Source organism: Falco naumanni, chromosome 1 (assembly GCF_017639655.2).
Source record: "Falco naumanni isolate bFalNau1 chromosome 1, bFalNau1.pat, whole genome shotgun sequence".
Taxonomy (NCBI): Eukaryota; Metazoa; Chordata; class Aves; order Falconiformes; family Falconidae; genus Falco; species Falco naumanni.
In genome coordinates, this window is record NC_054054.1 from 61,771,011 (window position 1) to 61,793,749 (window position 22,739).

Genomic DNA, 22,739 nt, shown 5'->3' on the forward strand with positions numbered 1-22,739 from the left:
CTCCTCAAAGCCAGATGAGCACCAGTCCATGTAGACACAAGGGTAAGCAAAGAGAAGGCAAGGTTGCAAGAGGGGCATCTACAGCCTGACTTACCACAGATGTGCTAAACCATGTATTTAAAGCCTCTGTGAAAACATCTGTTACTGAAGGGTCAAGAAATAAATTGAAAATTAATATGCAAAATGAATACAAGGATCAGCTCCAATGCAGCAGTACACATTTCAAAGCTTAATGCAGTTAAAGGTTAACAGGAGATGGCTTTCCTTGGCACTTCAAGCGCGTATTGTAAATGGCCAGTTTCACCATTTCCTCTGTACTGCCACTTTTCCTTTCTCGTCTGAACAGGAAAAGAGATATGAAGTCACAGGAATTACCAAGGGATCGGGGAGTGCAAGTAGCCTAGAAAGACTAAGCTTGCTTTTGTGATTAGCCCGCAGTCTGACTTGTTTGTAACGCCACCAGGCAGGCAGTACAGCTAACAATGGAAAAACTCAGTAGAGCGTGGCATTCTCATCAGCCACACCATTCATTGTCATCATGTACTCTGGAAGCCAGGAGTGTTTCCATCTGGTTTTGACCCAGCGCAACAGTAGCTCCCGCAAGGTTTTTAGAATTTTTTAAATTCAGCAGAGCCTTAGTAAAGGTAGTTAAGCAGAGAAATCCCCTGGACAAACCCTGACCACTGAAGTGTGAAGGTATTACCAGAGACAGCTGTTAAAATATTGCCAGCTGCTGCATAACACTTGCAACAAACTGGTTCGAGCTTAGGCAGCATCTTGCCAGATTCCTGCTCAGACAGCAACAGCACCACAGCATTCCTCAATCTCGTTTAACCCTTCGACAACAGCCTCTCAACTTCACTCCAGATGGGTTGGCTGCATTTTTTACAGAAATCGCTGCCAGCAAGTCCCGCTTTTGTTTGCAGCTATATCCCATTTCAAATGAGCTCATAAGAAGCAACTCCAAATTTTGATGCAGAAATGCATTGGACCTCTTGGGGAAAAAGAAAAAAAGAAAAGGAAAGCAACTCAAACAAACCCAACAGCTGAATCAGCTCCCAGTAACTTCAGTTTTGCAGGGAAAGCAGAGAGACTGGGCAGGTTTTGCCAAGAGGCTCGGGCTGGGCTGCACAGCCTCAGAGTGACCTAACAGCTCACTCCAGCTCTTTTCTCCATTTGGCCAGGCTGCCTGCCCTCAGCCCTGTCGCACCCTTGCGCTGGCTCTGACCACACATTGGGATGGTCCACATCGCTAATCTGTCAAAGAAACGCTCTCTTTGGCTGGATCAGCTTTCTGGTAGTTGCAAGCTGAATCAGCCTTCTTCAGGGACAGACCAGCACCAGGGCAGCCCAGAGCAGGACCTTCCCCTGGTTACAGCAAGCTGTTTGATCAGCTTACATGGCATCGTGTCACTTCACATTTGCTCTGCTGGGAGGAATGGAAGCGCAGCTCTGTTGTTCTGGTTTTTTAAAGCAGAAACTGAAGTGACTTCCAGTTGGCTCTGCAGTAGTTAAGCTATGAGTCCCTGCCACATGAACTAAAAACTAACTCCAAGTTTCTTCCCAAGTTTACCCAAACAATTTGAAAACTACATCCAATGAGTGCCCAAGTGATACTTCAGAAAAATAAACACATGGCCAGTTAAGATTAAGGCAGCTATACCACACTCCACACCTCACCTGAAAGGAAAAAAACCCAAACCAACAAACAAAACCAAAACAAACCACAACACCAAACAACTCTTCGCTGTGTTCCCTAAAACACAGAAATCCTACAGGATGTTTCCCCCAGCTAACTACCAGATGATGAGTATTCCGTACACAACTATGGCAGAAGAGTCCTTCTCACCCCTATGGTAAATACACAGGAATAAGGCAGTGACTCTTCAGCCAGCACCCTCTCATCCTGGGAGAGAACAACCTCAATACCACTAACTGGTATAAAAGCACCTCAATGTGTCATTTTAGCCCAGTTTCATGTGCTTAGACTTAACTCACCAAGATTACTAGTTTTACACAATTTAACAGAAATAAAATTTCTTTTTTCTTTCCATCTGCAGAAGAATTATGACAAGGAAGGAGCAAAATTACTAGTTTCCTCCATGCAGTTCTCTCTCTCCTTCGACACCAGTTTTTTTCTTTTCCTTCTCGCCCCCCCCCCCCCCCCCCCCCCCCCCCCCCCCAATAACCAACCCCATGATTCTTGGAGGGGGCGGGGGGAGGGAACAAGAAATCCTTAGAGTAAAGGACCTGTAAAAACAGCCTGGAAGAAGGAAATATGTATGACAGGCTTCTTCTCATTAAATGTGACATTGATAAAGTATTCCTGAATTTTAAAAAGTTGCAATGCAATATATTTGAAAGAAGAACCCAGAAAAATATTAAATTATATAACTTACTGTATAATAGGCACCTTGATTTTTGGTAATTAGAAGTTTGTACAGCAGTTTAGCCATGAGAATTTCACAATTTCATATTAGATGACAGGCATCCAAAAATACTATATCAAAATGCTTCAAAGATTTTTGAACTAGTTCCTTAGCAGGGAAAGGTGTTCCAATCAGTTTAAAAAAAAACAAAACAACCCAACCCACAAGACTGGCTAGGAGCCACTGCTATTAGAACCGAACCAGTCCTGGACCTAAATGCAGTACTTTCAGATCAAACCAGAACAAGCAGGTATTACCTCACAAGAAGAGAATGTTACATTTCTGGCAGCACAGTAAGACAACTTAGTGCATTTTTGTGTATCAGACTGTAAAAAACACTACATATTGGAACAGCTGGAAAAAAGTTGATACCAATCTTGAAACATTAGTTACAAATGCACAAGAAACTGCTATTAATGATTACATTATTAAAAATAACTGTGTAGTTTCCTCAACTTCAGATTTTTCTTCTCTCAAAAGTTTTCAAAGCAGACCAAAAGTTTCCAATGTAATATCAAACTGATTGGAACATTATGTATGTCAAACAAATAGAACAATTAAACATCAAACCCCATCAGAGTAATTCTACTTTAAATTCCAGGTGCATTTCTATATTTGTTTTTTTCAATGAAATGTTGGTAACTTTGAGACACCACCAATAATGCAGGATTCAATAAATAAAACCACTGTAACTCACTCTTTATTCCAAATAGCTCAAAAACATGTCTACCCCTTATACACGCCTCTATCCAATGTCAGATAACAAAGCAAGGTCATACAGATTGTCTTTTCAAACTAATCTTTCCTACAAGGGCAGAACTTGGGAGTATATACTTGGAAAGGTACTCAACCCTGAAGGACACTCTAATGACAGATGGGTAAAAACTTCTCTTCTAAAAAGGATGCAAAGCTTCTAAAAAGCTGCAGAGGCCATGAAACCCAGTGTCAGGATTATTTTTTTTCCTACCCAGCTGATGGCAGGGGTAGGTTTACTGCTACCTCCACAGGAAAACAGAAATCACTGTAATTGAAACACAGGTGTTACATATTGGCATATTAATATTTTCAGAAACCCTTGTTGAGAAAAGCTCAAAAAAAAAAGCCAAACTTGATTAGCTGCAAGATTTTACCTCAGACTGCAGGTGCTGGATCACAACTGTTAATGCTTCAAACTTCTGGTTACCGCTTGTCAGGAATTTTTTCAGTTGCAGGATGATTCTACTTTGGGTCTCGCATTTTGTTTTGTACTGTGTCAACTCCGTTGTTTTCGTGCCAGGTGAATGCACATCTGTGGAGGCTTGAGTCTGTATGCATGAGCTCTTGGGACTCCGCTGCTTGCCCTTGTCAACTAGAACAACAACAACAACAACTAATTAATATGCACTTCATGTTGAAGTCTCACCGAACCTGAAAAGACAGGTGGCAAAAGAAAGTCGTTATAAATTCTTACAAACACTTCTAGAAATACTAACTAGGAGAAAGGGTTATTTCAGTAGCACTGAAAAGCAGACGCTATCATCTGCCAGGTTAATTTCTATCACCATAACCTTGTAAACGATTTTCCACTTCGTCCTCACCTTCACGTATCCCGTGTCTTACTTTTCAGCATACTCTTCATGCTGTGCTTTGTATGTTCATAAAATGCAAGATCTCTGTCATTGTACCTCTCCAGTAACGTATTTCTAACAAGAGTTGACCGTTTGTTTGCAATGCAGATTTCCTATTTCCTGCACTCTAAAGTACAGCTGAATACAAAACCATTTTCCCTGCATTTATTTACTTGGTCTTTTTCTTTCTTTTAGAATTTTCATTTTAAAACCTCCCCTCTCTGTGGCTTAGGTTTGAGCTTTATTAACTAGAGGTCTTGCAGCATTTCTTAGTGTCAGCAATTTCAGTCACAAGGATGAGACTTGAAAAAATAAATCTATTTCAAGTTTGCCCTGCCACTATTCACGGTCCAAAAATTGCATTGTAGATTTAATATTCTTAGTATTGTTGCAACCTCAGTCCCTACACAACCACCTCGTGTCAGAGGAAACCACGTTACATATCCCAGTGCCCGACTCCTAAACTCCGCAGAGAGGTTATGGGTTTCTCTGCTGCCTGCAGACTAGAAAGGGTGTACAGTACTGCTGTGCAGATAGGGCCAGTCTCTCCATTTGATCACGCAGAGAACAAGCAAACACTTTTGCAATAAAAGGCTGATGCAATATGTAAGTATCCCTTGGTAATTTAATGAAGACATCTAAGCAGATTACTTTGTACAGTTTCATCTTAACAAGATTTCTTCAAGATAAAGTGAAGAAACCTGAGAGGTGAGATATGTAGAAAAGAAAAATAGGGACATGAAGAAAAAAAAAAACACCAAAACAAGACACAAAAACAGGGAACAAACTAAGAAACATGAAGTAGTTGCTTATGAATCCTTTCTGAAGCCCAAGCACCTGGTCTGAAGGCTGTCTAGTGATTCTGGAATAGCCCCAGCAGGGTAAGGTTCAATCACACAACTGCAGACAGCATTAACAACAAAGGCTCTGATTCTCGGTTAATGTTAGCCTGACTGACACATCAACTATTGCATTAATAGATCAGTCTTGCACAGCCTTCACCTGTTTTCAAAACATTTGAGAACAAGTTTCCTGTTCAAAATACTGATGTCCTCTGTGCCTCTCCTACTGAGCTTGACTATGAAGTGCCTCCCAAGCCTATTAATTTTCCAAATACATCCTCTCCAGGCAACATTTTGTGTACTCCCTCACAGTTAGAGAATTGTCAGCACACTGCTATATCATATTCAGATACTCCTGTATTCTTAAAGAGATTTCACTACACTTCTGCTCAGAGATGCTGACTGTTAAAAAGCGTATTTCAGAAACAGACTGTCTTGCAGTTTAATAGTAGAGTTGTTAAGAGGTATATCAACATGATAGCCCAAATCAAAATAAAAATCTATAGGGGGAAAAAGATCAAGCTTGGCTGCCAGTTCTAGTTACCTTATTTTCACCACTGTTTTAACTAATGTGACCACTTTTTTTCTCTCAGTCTAGACATAACAATGTCCTTTGAGCAGACCTCTTTAAATGAATGACAGTTCACATTTGAGAGCAACCATGTCAGATTTCCAGAAATCTTACGGAAAATACTGTGTTTAGGAAAATACTGGTTACATTCTGAAGCTCCTTCAAAAATCACAAAACAATAATCAAGGAGAGAGGGAAAAAAAAAGAGCAGGGACTAAAGAATAAACATGTACAGTCAGTCCTTCCCTGCCCTACTGGCTCACATACTCCTACTCTCTCATATATTCCACCTCCCTTCCTGAATGCTCCACTTACAATAAATAGAGAACTAGAGCACTCTTCTTGATTTAAAGGTACTGGGTAAATTCACTGATAGAGATGCTAATGTCATCATTTAATTAACCATGCAAAATTGTTTTTACATCAATTTTTAGGACCCTGACAGGCTGTGTTAAACCTGAACAAGTGTTTGCAAACAATTTTTATTCTGGGGAAAAATTACATTACTTACTGTTACCCAATGAAGTGATTTCATTTCAATACAGTAATGCAACAGTTAACCACCAATGAGACAAGACTCCAGATTACCCAGGGTTTCCAGAGTTCAGCCAGCCTATATCAGTTTGCAGGTTTCACACCACTGCTTTTATCATGGTGCTCACACTACTAAGTCTTTTCCTAGAAGCTCATTCAAACACCCAACCAAGCAAACCCTGGATGCTATACTAAAAAAAGCTGAACAAAAACTATGCATCAGAGAAATTCAGTGACATTCCTGTTGGCAATTTTATCATAGATGTGTGCTATACAAAGCCACTTCAAATGTTGAAATGCATTTCTCTGCTAGCATGAACCCTCTGTAGCATGAACTGCCTCTACAGATTAACACCAGTCACACTCCAGTGCTTATTTATGGCCTACGTACCTCTGGGCAATGACAGACTGTTTCCAGATTTGTATAGAAGGCATGCCATGGTATCAAAACAAAAGCCATGCTTTCATTACAACAAAACCATCATGAGTCTAATTACTGATACAATGCATCAGTGATGGACTCTAAATTAAAGACAGTACTGGTTACCAGCCCAAGTCCTCCTCACTTTGGCTTTTTTACTTGCCACCTTTATACATTCAGATTTGCATAGCAGACCAATTTCCACCCTTAAGTTAGCTTCTGGACTCCTCTCCAACAGGCTGGAAAACACTGTACTCAATCTAGTTGAAATGCTCAATCTCTGAAGATTAGAAATCAGATTCTCAAGTACCACGTGTAGCACAGTGACCGGACAGAACCACCATCTAAAGTCCTACCATTCTTCATACTAGTAAGGGGGGAAAAAAAAAAAAAAAGAAAAGCAAGCAATAATTTTGCTAAGACTAAGCCTTTTGATCCCTGAATCACTCACAGAAGATTAAGTACCTCACTAGCAAAAAAAATATACCCCACGACCTTGGAAAAGGTTCAACAATCCTCCCACTCCCTCTACAGTTGCTACACAGATGGCAGTGGCTCTAGTTCTTTGAGGAGAATATTAGACCCATCCCAAGCTTTTCCACAAAGCAAACTCTTTCCCATACATAGCTTTGCTACTTAATTGGCGTTCAGAAGCAAGAAATACACAACTGTAGGTTAGGGTGTGTTTCATAAAGTTACATTTACATGCTGGGGTACTGCCCAGTACTTGACATTGTAGTTGACTGGCTGGCCATCTCTGAGCTTGCCTGGTACTGCTGGTTTCCCGAGCCTCTCTACCTTATGCACTGTCACTGCATCACCCGATGAAACACTTATCACCGACTTGGTTTGCAGAGCCAAAGCAAAGCCTTCCTTTGCTTATCATATACTAGGAAGATCTGCTCACTAATGTCTATTGATAGCTAGAAATTATCTTTTTTAAGAGATTCAATTAAAAAAAAAATATACATTTCTTAAAAGCATTCCAGACAGCCCGAACAAACTACTAAATAAGCACAAGTAGGGACCACCTCACTTGTCCCCATGCTTTTGAAGTCACCGTTGCCTTACCCCTAAGCACCTTCTTTTCACATTCCTCATCCAAACTGTTAGCTTCCACAGGTTTTTCAAAACCCATGTGTGTCTCGTGTAAGCATTTGTCAAAGAAAAATCCTTGCTCAATATTTTCTCTTGTAGGAAGATGCATGCTGGTAAAAACTTTCTGCCTCTCCTCCATTTTCTGGAAAGCCTTGTCTACACATGTTAAATTGGTGCTCACTTCTTTGATCAGTAAGACCAGATCAGCCTGTGTATTTAATCGAGTTGCCATTTCTTCTCTTACTCGCTGGATTTCCTCAAGCACAGTTCTTATATCCAAGTGACTGGACTTCACCTCTGCTTGCAGATCTTCTTTCACCTGTTGCTGGCTCCTCTGCAGTGCTAACACTGTTCTGATTTCCTTTTGAGATGTTTCCACATCGTGCTTTAGTTCCTTCTGTCCAGCCTGCATCGCCTCCTGGCTAGCTTTCACTTCTGCCAACAGAGCAGCGAGGCACTCCATTCCGACCCCACGGGAGCCGCAGGACCTCTTCCAGTGTCACAGCTTCCAAGCTGCCAGAGACATTTGTGAGCTGGTAGCAGATCTCCCTGGATAGCAAGAGAGCTAGCACATAGCCCTTGGTATGGTATCCTACCTCAATTTACAGCGTGCCGCAGTGAAGGTACTAGGTAAAAGTCTAGTACAACGTGAGACAAAGGCACTAAGTAAAATAATAAGCAAAGCTCTAGAGCTAGAGCTCCTTCTCAGGACTCAGCCAGAGCACTAATCAGTGTAATTGGCAGATTATGCCACACCTGAATTTTTTAAAATCTTTTGCTGACATCATTGTACGTGGGACGTCACGCCAAAAGCCACTCCCAACAGTCATTTGATCTGTGCATCAATCAAAGTATGCCTGGGCATCAGTAACCAGGTTTCTTGCAACACAGCTAAACAGTGTGCAAGAACACAGCGCACCCTTCCTTTCCAACACAAAAGCTCAAAAGGAGCTTGGATTGCCTGCAGGAGGTGAAACCCAGACAGTTCAACTGCACTTAGTTATTTCAGCTGTATATTCAACAAGGTGATTATGCACCTGTCCTTCTGCTAATGTTTGCAGTGAGGGTTCAGGAGTACATCTGTGAACACGTTGGACATTGCCCCACTCCCACTGCACACCTTCCTCATTCCCACAGCTTGCAATGTTCTTTCAGCAGTCTTTGGAAGAGCCCAGATCCTGAGGAAGCCCTCTAGTCCACAAAAAATAAACAGTTACCAGAGCAATATAGGAAAACCAACCAATGAGATACTTTTGGCAGTAGCCAAAGCCTTTTAGCTACCAGATCAGAGTGTGACTTCTCTCTGTAAAAGCTAAGGCTTCTTACTTTTAAGCACAGAGCTTGTAACAGGTCTAGGTGCCACGTAAAAACAGGCAGATTAATAACACAAGGCTGTTAGCTGTTTTGTTAGACAGTAATTCAGTTACCCAGTCATTGGATTAACTTTGGAAAAAATGACCAACACAACGTAGACCTTGGTCTACAGAAGGCGTCAGTCTGCCTTCAAAGAGGTGAGTTGGTATTCAGCACAATACCCAGCAGAGTGGAACTTGGAGCAGCACAAAAGCTGGAACCCAGGAGAACTTTTACACCACACCTTTGTCCCTGCCATGGCTCCAGGATGCTTTTGGAGACAGCCATGATCCTACAGACACCCCAGAACAGAGGGCCTACGCTATTCGTTCAAAACTGCAATAACCCCCATCACCACTGGTTTGGGCTGGGAAGCATCACTAAGAATGCCAGCAGATGCAGGACTTCCAGCTCGCCACAGTACTGCTGGCTAAAAAGCTAATCTTGAGGAGTCCCACTTGCAATAAAAGTTTACTGCTCGCTTGCCAGTTTGCCTCCTACGCTAGTCCAGACACACTCATGGGACCAGGAAGGTATCAGAGACACATCCTTCACACAGACCATCTCATGACTTGAAGATATCCCCCAACTGTCCTGCTATCACAGGGGTTATCACAGCCCTGGTGGACACAACACCTATGGCAGAGCTTTTTTCCAGGTCTCTGTATCACCTGCCAGGCAGTCACACATGGGCTTTCCAATGGGATTTCCCTAGCACAACTACAGGCTGCAGCTTCTTCCCCCCTTGCCCCATTTCTAGCTGTATAGCTATCCTGAGAGTTATTCTCATACCACTGAAGACCTGACTGCAGAAGCACAACCTGAAGTTTGAATCCATGTAACATCTTTGCAGAAGATTTAGATAGGTGAAGAGAGCCAGGTATAAGCACTAGCAATACTTCTGCACCCCCAGACCAACACCTGCAGTAATTCAGCTCAGCAGCGTAACACTTCATTCCAATCTTCACCATACCTTAGTGGTTCCTAAAAATCTCACAAACACAGGTGAAGCACTTGCAGAGACCTTGTCAGATACGTCCTGGCAACAAATAAGAATAGAGCTGAACTGATTTTCACTGGTTCAGTTATGATACAGGTGGACAACGAGTAGGTTCCATTTGTGAGAGGGAAGGTATTCACCCGGCTCATAGATGTAACTATCCAAGATCTTAATCTTCCTGGCAGCTTTTGGTAGCCAACACAGATCCTTTGTTTATACTAAGGGGAACAGCTCAAAGTGCCATCCGTCATAAGCTCTATTTTCTGGTGATTTTAAAGGTGTAATTCCATGAAGAGTCAATGTAGTGATTTCAGCTGGGGGGGGGGGGGGGGGGGGGGGGGGGGGCAGGGGGAGTAAGTGATGGTTTTGGGGTAAACAAATATTAAAAAAAAATGTGGGTATATCCAACCAGGTGTACCTCTTGGTTCCTCCCTAGAGGAACAGGCTCCTCCAGACTGTGACTCAGAGCAGAATCCTAACTGGGGTACCAAGGAGGGCTTGAGGGAAGCTTTTCTCTATAAGCTACATCGAAAAGCCTAGCTGACAAAGCTCAGGTGACTAAACTAGGTGCTGCAATTGTCACTCCTGTCCAACATCACCAAATTCAAAGGCTTCAGCCTCCTTTCTACACGTCTGTGCACCCATCACAATTGCCAAGTGCCCTCTGCTACAATGCTATAACTGAAGAAAAGCTGACCTTGGAAACTGGTCTCTTGCTCTGTTGCATACATTCATTCCATCCAGAGTGTAAATCAACGTGTTTGGTACATTCCTTCTTCAAACTAAAAGGTCCGATCACAAAGGACTCTTTGGGGATTTGTAAACATCATCCCCCTCACATAGCTTCCAGGCAGGTTTCATTTACTTTTCTCCACTCTGGGAGACACTCTAAAATCTCACCTATAATTAAACTTGTAGGTAGATACTACAAAGCAAATTGAAAGTCTACAGTGGCTGCTGCTGCTCTGAATTTTATAACCTCTCAGAAGGAATACCTAGTAGCTAGTGACACATGGACAATAGCTTTCATCAATACACAAGTTTCCCAACCTAGAACTTGTCTCAGAATTACCAGTCTCTGCTGCTTTACCTCAGCTTCTACTCCAGCTGAGACACCTCTATCATTGATGCATCTCAAGTACCTTAATGTTTTCTCCTGTTTAGGAAAAACCCTCCTGATTTCATAGACAAACAGAAAAGAAACACTGATGAGGACTTCCTCTCAAGAGTAAATTAATGATTAGAGCAAAACAAAGAAAGTCTTATTTAAACAAAATCTGGTCTGTTTGGGTGGGGTATGCTGGGGAGGTTTGGGTCTTTTGTTTTGTTTTTAAAGTATTTCTTTTGCTTTACAGAAACACAGAAATCTTTTACACAATTAGCTACCAGCAAACACAAAACATCCCTATTTCTATAGCTCTAAAATTAGAAGAATAAAATACACGAAGTTAAAACATCTGAGAAAAGCCCCATGCATAGTTCTGAAGTCAGCATAGAAACTCACTAAACCACAGTAAGTTACATTTGACAGTGTTAAGTAATACAGTACATTTGAAATATTAAATAAAAGAATTTAGACAAAGCTTACAGTGATTCATACAAAAAAAAAATCCACTACTTTGACCTTCAGGGTGGTTTCATATTCTGTGAGACTGACTAGTTTGTACAACTAGGACTGGGGTCTGACTGGGGTCTGAAAACAGCAACCAGGTATTTTCACTTCCCAAACATGAAAGAGGAAGAATCTACTTGCATCTATATGTTGACTTTTCCCTTTTTTAAGAAGTCTATTTCAGACCTAGTTGCAATTGGTAACTGAACACACTCCCCCAACAACAACAACAACCCCCCCCCCCCAAAAAAAAAAAAAAAAAAAAAAACCCAAAAACAAACTCACAAAACCACCAATCCACAAACAAACCCTCCCCACCCCTTGGACTTCTTGAAAGGAGAAAGACCAAACCAAAAATTGAAAAAGAGTAAGAACAAAGCGTGGTACAGAATAGAGCTGGAGCTACACATAATGGGAAAGAACACCTGGACAAGAGTATATTCTTGCAAACTAGATATATACTCATATTTATGAAATTAGCCAAGTTAAAACTAAAATATTGAAATAAAAGTAAGGAAATGCTGGCAACGCACCCCACAAGACACACTGAACCAGGTTATGGAAAGCAGTACAAAATGTGTATCCTGTACAATATTAACAGTCATGAAACATTTTAGCTAACTGTGTTCAGTGGAGTTTTGAGTTGGATCAAATCTCTCCAAATACACTGATAAACACTGAAGTAAACTTGAAGGTCCACCTGTTTTTATTAGAGCTTGAAGAACAGAGGCCTGCACTGCTGACCTCTTCTCTAGATGCTTTATCTTTTCCTCCTGTAAGCGAGCCAGTCCCATTGAGGCAGTACTGCATGACCCACGCATCCGGTTCTGGGGTTTTTCCTTAAGGAGTTTTCAAATCTCAGTCTTGCATCTGAACCGGCCCATCAGCAAGTACACAACTTTGCCCTGTACGTTAATCTTTACACAGCCGGTTCTGAAGCCTCAAAAAACCCTATAGTTCTCCTGCCATCCTCCCCTACCACAATGCGTACAAGCTATTCAAGCAATGCAACTGAAAGACTTCAGAACTGCTTTGATTTTAAAGTTTGCCTTGTGCCAAGCTATGACATCTGACAGAGGGAGACTTAAGACCCGCACAAATAAGGAAGCTCGAGTTTAATCTGCGGCGGTACATACATTATCTTTGAGAGGACCTGGAAATTTAGCTAGCTGTAAATTAACAGCCTAAATTCTTTCAAGACTCCTGCTCTGAGCCCTAAATGCAGGAAGCAGATTCAAATATACAGGGAAAGGAGCCACAAAACTCAATTAGCAGTGTCTGCAGAGGGCCTGACAGGCCAGACATAGATGGAAGTCTTCCAACACCTGCAGCTGCTCCACAGCTTGGTCAACTGTAATTTTTGACTGCATCCAGCTTGGCAAGTGGCAAACACACACCTTCCTGCTGTGCCTCTCAGAGTCCAGGCTGGTGACTGTACAAACACAGACTCCTGCAGAAGTGATGTTTTGTTTCTAAGCTCTGCCTCAGGCCTGTCTGTATAGGCTGGCACAGACATCCCTAACTTGCTCTGTTCACACTTCAAGCATGTCAGTCATGAGCCCATTCTAGTCTGCAGCAAAGTGACTTCATTTTTCAGAGCTGTGCCTGGACAATTTGCCTAACTGAAATGCTTAAGATGCTGCACCTCAGGAACTCTGCTAGCTGCTTATTTAGCTGGTTGTCTCAAAGCAGCTGCGGAAAGAGAAACAGTACTTCTCATCTTGCATCTCCCCATGCATCAACATGGTCTGAAGCCCAAGATGGCAACTAAGTGCTTTCTAAAGAAGCATGGCAGCTCTCCCTTTCCTTTACTCTTGCTGTGACCTCCTGACTTTCCCTTAAGGTCAGGCACTAGTCCCTGTCCAGGAATACCAGCTTATTTTAGCTGTCCATCAGACTTTTCGAGCTGGTCTGAACAGAACAACCAATCACCACCACAGAGGCTTTTAAAAAAGTTGCAGGAACTCAACAAAATTTAACTGCAGGCAGGTGAAAGCTGACCTGGATGCTTAAACTGACTCAGCAGGATTAAACCATACACCACAGAAATCCCTCTGCCCTTCTTTGCAGGGGTACAAAGGTTTTTCAGCATGCAATTTTAAGTGCTGTACAGCCTGGAGGGGGAGCGCAGAATCATCACATACTACTCCAGGCATTCGGTTTGAAGTACTGTTTCTGAAGTCTGTGCCTGTCCTCCTATACCAACTCATCCGCTGACTTACAGTATTATAGCACTGAATTCTAGCCCCCATATAGCATTTTAAATCCATTCGTTTTGCTCCTCGCTTCTAGCCACAGAACTGGATATTCTCCTTAAACACACGATAGCAAAAAGGAAAGGGAAATCTCTGAAGCATTTACGTACTTCAAAGATCTCTATGCCTGTTTAATGTTTTAATCTCACGCTCAACACACACATATCTTACAGCACTGGCCACACGGGGTTTTATGCTGGTTGAAGCAAGTCTCTTCTGAAGCAAAACCTATTAGCATGTCAAATGCTTCCCTGTCCATTACAATGCTGACTATTGAGTAAGAACCCAAATGTTTACAGACCATACCACAGTCCTGCAGCCTAAAGCCGTTACCTAGAAACTATAATATGCCACATACATCTTTTCATTAAGCTTCCTGCTTGTTGGCACAACAAACGGAGCACGAACCAAGAGCACTGTTTCGTTACGGCATACTTTACACAGAAACAGGGGTGGAAGAAACAACCCGCAAATACAGGTGACTGGGAAGACACCAAGAGATAGCAAGCAAGGCCCATTTTCCAGCCGCACACCTTTCTAAGTGACCTTTCGCACAATCTCCACAAAAGGCTCGACAACCCCAAGCAGTCCTTAACTACTTCTGCATAAGGGTTCTTCTGAAGACAGATGCCAGTCTACTCCTTGCCAGTTAACCTGACACGTACTTCATGCCTTTCAGGCTCTGAAGTAACAACCCACAGAGTGCAGCAAGCCCTCTGCCCTACAGTGTGATGGTCTGGACTTTTTCTGTTGGGTTATGAGCATGCCCCTGACATCCTTCTGTGAGAGAGAACGTGCTCTCCCTGCAATCAGGAGGTGCTGGGACAGCCACAAATCCAAGGCAAGCAAATAGCAACAATCCAAGCGTGACATTGCACTGAGGCTCCCAGATAAGCCTCAGCATGTCATCTCTCCAGTTCCTACCCCAGCAGACTCTTACCCACATGACAGCCTTTGAACTGGGTTCCCTATGGGTATGTGCCTATTAAAATCAACCATCCGTTAAAACCTCAGTATTTCTCGACCAAAAATATACCTTCCGAGTGATTAACACTAATGTGCTTTTGTTTCCTTAACATGTCCTATGGCATACAGCTCTCAAGCTTGTACAACTGTTTTAGGACACTGTCACATGCACTACTGATTACCTGGAACACAGTGCTTTTCCCCCTAGAGGAAGCATGTTACCAACACACATTTTCGTTTGTCAGTAATTTGGTATAATCTGTTACTGTACTGATTAAGCATACAGAATCTCCATGTTGCATTAGCCTCACTCACATTTCTGAAGATTGTAACTTCTGTTTTACAACCTACATTAATCTTATACTGAAGCTTTGGAAGAAGCTCGATTATGATGTTTGTAAAGATACCTAAACTACATCTGACAAAATGCATTACCTTCCAAATTGCTGGTGGCTTCCAAAATTAAAGCACAAAGATGAGTGTTAGCTCAACCTGTCATTGGTGCAACTGCCTGATCAACCAGCTTGTGCATTTTCTAAAGAGCAAGTTTTGACTGGTGATCAAGACTCTTAGAACTGTGCCCTACACTTAATGTTACATGTTTCTTTGTAATTTCACCAGTAGCTGTTTCTTTTCCAGCCCTGATGAGGACCAAGTTAGTATCAGGTGAGATGATGTCTAATGGCCACACATTTTGTCAACCTCAGTAGTGGTGCATTTGCAAAGTCAGTGATGATGGCAGGAAAGAATTGTAAAAACTCTTCTTCAAAATAGCAATGTCCACATTTTCTAGCAGATGGAAAGTGGTAATCTTTACAAGTCACCTTTTACAAAGGACTTAAAGGAGTCCCAGACTTGAACGTTAAGTGTGTAATTAATGTATCCGAGAGATGTCTTGCCTGTTAAATGCATAGTACACATGTAAGCCTGACTAATGCTCTGAAATCTCAGCACTGTGTCCGTAACACTTTTTACCTTGTGTACCACAGGCCTATCTTACAGAAGCGCTAGTTGAGATTAGAACATTTAACACACAAAGTGATTTTGTCTTAACATTGCATTCACAATATATTTAGTCATTTACTGGAACTGTAACATCTAGAATCAAATTAGCTTTTCATCTAGCTAGTATGTATCAAGCATGAATCTGAGCCACACATCAACTATGAAGAGGAAGGTATTAGTAAGCCCACCATACATCAGAGATGACTGCAAACTAAATAAAAAAATCTGAAATGCTATGCAATTTACAGAAGACAACTCTAACATGCACCAGCTAGACTACCAGTGGATCAGGGTTGTTCTGGTTATTTTCTAAATAACCGAGAATACTGCTGCTCAATTTCTTAGCTTGTTCTGAATTAGGACAAAGCCTAATACATGCTAGTTAACTACACAGTGCTAAACACCGCTGTCTGAGGCAAAAGAAAAGGACAGGAAAGACTGTAGAACTAGTTTATTGTCCTAATAATGTAAAGTCTAGAGCATGGATGTTTTGATATGAGGGATGGGCCATATTTACACTAATAAAACAACTCCTCATCTACCTCCAAAAAAACCCCACTGAAGAAACCCATCCATTTTTAAGGACAAAACCGACCACAGGATGAAAAGTAATTGCATGAGGGTATGTTGTGGTGCGCTGATGCCTTAGCTAGTAAGAACCAAGTTAAACTTTGTGAACTGTATCACAATCTATTACCTTTGGTTTAGGCATTTGCATTTTGCTACATCAGTTCATCATACATGCCACAGGCAACCTTAAATCTTTGAATTCCCTAGGTTTTCAAGGAAGAAAATTGTTATACTGGATGTTAGCAATTCTGTTTAAGTTTCTAGTTCAGGTATTGCTGTCAGTAGGCATCTGAAGCAGTCCTCTTTTTCCTGCATACTTTCTTATAGTTGCCGCTGTGCCCTGTCATTCCTGAAACACACCCCTGCCCAAAGAACCAAGCACAGAGTGATGCTGAAGACTGATGCTCCTCACTCCTTTCTGCTCTTATTTCCTCTCCACTGCCTTTTCTTTCCATTTCCACCTCCTCCTGTACAAGAAGTTGCTCCTTGTTGTTTAGTGCCCTCTACTGCTTCAGCACAAGTACAGGACATGGTGCATTTTTGCCCTTCATTCTGCAGCCTCTGTCTACAAAGTCAGGACCCAGAGACTACTAGGACAGAGAATCCCACCATGATTAGTTCATACCATCTGCAGGGCCTTCCTAGATCCCATTAATTGCCTCCCCAGTGCAAATCCTGATCCCTTCTTCTTACCTCCACATTGTTCTCAGCTCAGGGCTGCCAGCTTCCAGGTCTGCAGATACTTAGACATGGGGTACCTTCACATCCAGGAAAAAACCTTCAGTGGGGACAGTGTGTGTGTGCATGTGTATGGTGTTACAGGAAGAAACCCACTACATATCCACATATCCATAGGAAAGCCTCACACAAAACCTGAGAGCAGAATGACATCAAGACAACCTTTCTCCTTTTCCAGCCTTCCTGAAGATCCCAGCTCTCACATGCGATCAGGGGTGAAGTTGCTGAAGCACAGCCAGAAGGGAAGAAGCCATCTGAGTTGCAATGCTTCAACTCATTCCTTCCTAAGAAGTGTAGTCCACCCTAAACCGCTCAGTATCAGAAACACAGGACTGGAAGAAGCTTCCAAAAACTATTTACACCAGTCCTTGCAGAGGTCAGGTAAATGCTACCTAGACATAAAAGGCATCTCACCAGATTGCTCAAGTCTTACCACAAAACACCCCCCTCCATTTTTTCCTACCTTTTCCTCCTGCTCAAGCTTCATCTGACTTCACGTACATTAAATCACTGACTATAATCTCTCTACATGCCACATATTTCATGCAGATACTAAAGGGCTAGCTGATAACTTTTCTCTTCTGCTCTCACACACGGACAGCAGTCTCCTGTTTTGAGAAGTCACATATGTAGACAGCTTAACTATTTTTCAACTACTTCCAAAAGGGCCGGCAAGCAATATAAGTATGCTAGAGATAATCATCAAGTAACTGGGAAAAACATTGTTACTTACAATTCTAAGAGAAGTTAACAGACTGAGTTTTTTGCATCATAAGTTTATTCTACATCTATGTATCAAACTTGGCTCCAACAACCCTAACAGCTATTTGTAGAAAGAACTCCAAACAAATCCAAACAGGATTCTTCTAACATACAGAATTAAGCCTTTTAAGTTTGAAAGTCTCTTTCTGCTTATGTATTACAGAGATCCACTTTGCTGCAAAGATAAAAAAAAAAACCAACCAACCAACCCACCCAGAACTAATTTGGAACTTTAACTGAATCACTGAACTTCACTTCCTGGATTGTGCCTGCCCGTAATTCAATGTAACAATTCCTCCTTCACAACCAACACATGATTAGTCAACTCTCAGAATGTGTATTAGCTTGGCTTAATGTTAGATTCAAGAATTTGATATTTCTGTCTAATTTTTCTGAACTGCTCAAAGTCTTTTAGAGTAACAGTCTATGTGAAGCTCAGCAATTTGCAAGGAACCATAATCCTTCCTTGCAAACAACTGTACAAAAAAAAGACCAGTAAAATACATTTCTGACAACAAGACTAGCACATTAATATGCAACATCATTTCTTGCGCAGTAACTGCAGCTGTGTTGGATGGAGAGGACAAAGTGGCTTTTACTCTGAACTCAGAAGCTATTTATTCAACCATTCCAGTATGAGATGATGTTATATGACTGCAACAAATGTCACTGACTTCAGCATGGCACTGAAATGCTGCCTAAAGGATATTATGGAATAAAAAGTAGGACGGACAGTGGGAATCAAAAGAGCCTCCAGAGCCTTAGTGATATTTTGTATTATTGCCTTTGTGCCAAAACTGTTTCTGGATGTATACAGCAGCAGCTTCCTCTGTTTATGAAACTCTACATCCATTTAAAGACAAATAAAAACATATTAGACTCAAATTCACCGATGATATTCTTCAAAAAGCAAGGTGATAGCACTTCAAGCATGTAGGAAGCACTATAATCAGTGCTAAGTTGTCCAGAATAATCATACTTTATCTACTAAAAGATCACTTAAAAGTTCAATTCTAACATTTTCCTCATAAAATACGTGACTGCAGTTTGCAATTTCCAATTACAAAATAAACAGCTAACATCTGAGTTCTCTTTTTGGTACATACAGATCCACTTTTTAGAGAAGTCAAAAATTTTGTGAGTATAAAATGGAATATGAAACAATTCAGAGACCAAGCTAGGGTGTGAATTTTGCCCACGGACACACACCAAAAAAAATTTAATAAAAATTCAGTGACAACATAGGCATGATTAAGCTTACAGGCTGGACACTAACTGATAAAGATAAAAGTAAAATTTACAGCAACGTTCAACTTCCCAAATTCCTTCAGAATCAGTCCTCAAGCTCTCAGGAGCTATGCAGAAAAACACTAATGTAGCATTTTAAACAACGTTTGCAATGGTATAGCCCAATGACCTTGTTTCAATCAATATCTCGATTTGTTTTTAATAAGAGCTCAAAATGGCAGCCCAGCAGGCTGCTCCTCCTCAGCTACACTGAATTCATTTGATGAATTCAGGTTCAGTCCCGAATTAGGTGTTTTCCCAGAACTGAAAATTAACCTGTTACTTTGCAAAAAGTGTTAATCTATACTGTCATTTCCACACAACACAGCGGAGGCATACATTTACTCCATTTGCAGAGGACTACCCTGGCATACCTAGAAGATCACATAAGGGAAGTTGCATTAAACTTTTTCTATATATAACTAGAGGATTATCTATTTCTACAACTGTTTCATAGCTTGGTTAAGACTCTGGGTTACTCTAGATCAGTGCTGTTTCTCTAAGGCACTAGAAATGGTATTTGCACATATCCACATCCACTACTTGGGCTCACATAGAGTTATTTTTACTTTTACATATGTTACTATCCTAATTTACAGTTTAAGCACCTGTACAATATATTAATCCTTTTGATTAAACATATCAACACAGTCATCATGAAGTAAAGTCTCTGCAGAATGAAGGAAAGTTTAAGCAGTCGCCAAAATTAGAAATAAGCTCACGTGTTAAGGAAAGTGTATTTTAGGAGGCAGCAGCATAGCTGAACATGTGTCTGAAATCAACCTTGAAACAGTATTTTAAAGCTACCCTGCCAGTGAAAAACAATTTGCTGGTCAACAGAATGAAACTGCAACTCAACAGAACACTTCAGTTGCTGCTGGTTAAAATCATCCTTGTGAAGTCAATCTTCCATGCTTTGATGCAAGTGCAAGACAGAAAATACAGCATCTCAAGTGCCCCACACCAGCTCTAAGTGCTGCTGGAAACATCCTCTTTCCAAAAGACACACAAAATGCACTTACACAGCTCCTGGCAGTCACCACGTCATCGTTGAGGACCTGTTTGTGTATTTCCTGTTATGTTAAACAGCTTTCCTGTTATTAAGCAGCAAAGATGCCTCCCCAGGGATGTGCCTAGAACATTGTGCACCATTGTTTCAGGAGCAACATGAGCACAACCTGACAGAGCCCACATGAAAACATCTTCCCAAGCTGAAAACAAAACAGAACAGGGCAGCACTCAGTGCTTTTATTAGCCACAAGATACAGTAGGTCTCCATCCTTTGAGAGGTGCAGTCCTGCTGCTGCTTGCTGACCACAGCTGGAAGTTAAGGGACTTCTCTTCCCAATGACTCCCAACCAAACTGAGCAAGGAGAGACCACTTGGGCAGCGGCTCCCGACAGGCACCAGCACTCCCTGCCAGAAGCGACTGCTTGCCGTGCCTGCTATGGAGACCAAGCAGCTCCTGTGGAGGAGGTTTAAAACATTCACCACAACATTCTTTGCATTTAGCGTTCCCCCGAGTCTCTTCTGTTTAAGCTAACAAGCAACTACAAAGACAGCAGATTTACATTTTTGCTTAATTGGGTGGTGAGGAGGGAGGGAGGGAAAGAAGACTACAGAAGTTTTCTTGAGAAGCTGATACCTCAGGCAACTGCGGTGTTCGCTGGGGTATACCTGTCATTTACCGCAAAGACCAAAACCCCTATGGGAGGTTAATCCCTACACAAGATCTCTAACTACAAACACCTCTACTTGTGACACTAACAAATGCAGCAAGAAAAATATTCACTGCATATTACACATGCCTCTTCTCTTCCTTGACCCCAAGTCCTAGGTGAGAGATCCTTCCCAAGAATACAGGTTTAATAGGGTTATGCTTTTCATTTCATATTAGGACCTTTTTTAAGTGACAAAATGTCTTAATTTGATAAGCAAATTAAGCAGGTGGTGGATTTTACAGTAATATTTGTGGAAACCAGTGACCCTTGATTTTATATTGGTTATACATCAAGTGGCCCATGCTTATGTCTAAGAAAATCAAAGTTTTCTAGCCTTCTGTTTTATTTTGAGTAGAATAATTTGCAACTGACTTCAAGTAAGCTCATTCACTCTTCTGCTGGATGCATTTCCAACATTCCTGTTTCGCTACTAAAAATACTTGAAAAGGCTTAGCAAAAAGTCTATTCTTGTAATATATATAAACAAAACATTTTTTAAAGTTTACATATTCTGATATTAGCAATATTCACACAGGTAAAAATGAAGGCCACTGAAATATCCAAGTCTAAAAATATTATTAAAGAAATTAAGTCATTAATAAGTAATATTTGTAACACTTCTCCGACTTTTCTGCTGAAGGACTGCTAGTTCTCTTTAAGAAAAGGATGAGCATTCATTAAAAGAATTTCACCACAGATGTTCCCAGCTGTCCTATTTCCGGCCTAACTTGAAGTATTTCCATAACAACACATACAAACTGTTTACATGAGCATCTTTAAGAAGAACCTTTACTTGCTATAAATGTATAACCAGCATACTACCATGAGAAGTGGCAGCAAAAATTTTAACCAGGACCCAGGGTTACTAGCAGCCTTGCTACAACCATTAGACAGCTCTAACGAAGATACCAATGGAAGGTGCATAAATAGCAACTATAACGAAACACCTCAGCCAGATAGACACCAGGTTATTCCAGGTGAGTTATTTCAATATTTGAGTATATCGACAGCTATATAGAATAGGATTATTTTTTTTAAGAAGGTTTAAAGATGTAAGTTATACTGCTGATACATTCCTTTTTCAGAAGATCGAATGCTACTTTTTTTCTCCTTGTAGAACAGACAACAAAAACAATACTCCATGACCAGGAAAAGGTAATGGGGACAAGCACTGCTGGTGGACATGGCTAGAAAGGCGTGGTGATACTACTAACTAATCTAAATCATTAATTAATAATTCTGCAACACTAGTTGACCATATTATCATGGTAAAAAATAATTGTTTAGCCTCCTCTTAAAAATGAAGTTTAATTCAATCAAATCTTTCTGATGACAACACTACTCCACTGGACCATAGACAGTAGATACGTTTACAGAAGAACACACCAAGATACAGGTAAACTCAGCAAGCTAGCCAGCTTGAACAATGCAGCCTTCACTGAATTTTGTTCTGGGGAGAAACAAGCCACATGAGATGTGGTCTGCTTGCAAACAATCTTCCAAATAAGTTAGCTTTTGGTATGATATTTGGTGAAACAGTCAAGAGCGGTTTGAAACACCAGCACTTTTCCTAAAGGCATCAAATTATCAACTTTGGACCTAGGTTCTTCATATGAGTAATGCCACTCAGGGATTAGAATTTTTTAAAAATAATAAAAATAGTGGAGACACTGCTTCATTACACAACACTAAATTAACAGCCAATCTATAAACAGAAACTGTCATCTCTTGCCACTGAATGCAGTGAGAGTGGTTAGTGTGGTCCAAATCAATTCAGTACTGCCTCCACAGTACCTGACATTAATCATATTTGATGAACAGTGCTTAATGTTAATTATATCTGATTAATGGAAGGTGCAAGAACTTTTTTGCCTTCACCCCCCTCCCAAATCAGTTTTCTATGCCACAAAACAGTGAGGCAAGTGGCTGAAAATATTTAAAACATTGCATTCCAGCACTGCAATTTCA

The 22,739-nt window shown here is 41.1% G+C and overlaps 1 protein-coding gene across 5 annotated transcripts in view; it reads right to left on the bottom strand.

Annotated features, from left to right (window-relative positions):
* Window positions 1-22,739, bottom strand: part of MTUS1 (microtubule associated scaffold protein 1) — a 98,560-nt gene that overhangs the window by 27,596 nt on the left and 48,225 nt on the right. For all 5 annotated transcript variants that reach the window (XM_040596571.1, XM_040596564.1, XM_040596579.1 and 2 more), the window contains one exon: window positions 3,560-3,777. In XM_040596571.1, coding sequence (XP_040452505.1) covers window positions 3,560-3,777 — 218 coding nt within the window. The remainder of the gene's footprint in view (window positions 1-3,559; window positions 3,778-22,739) is intronic.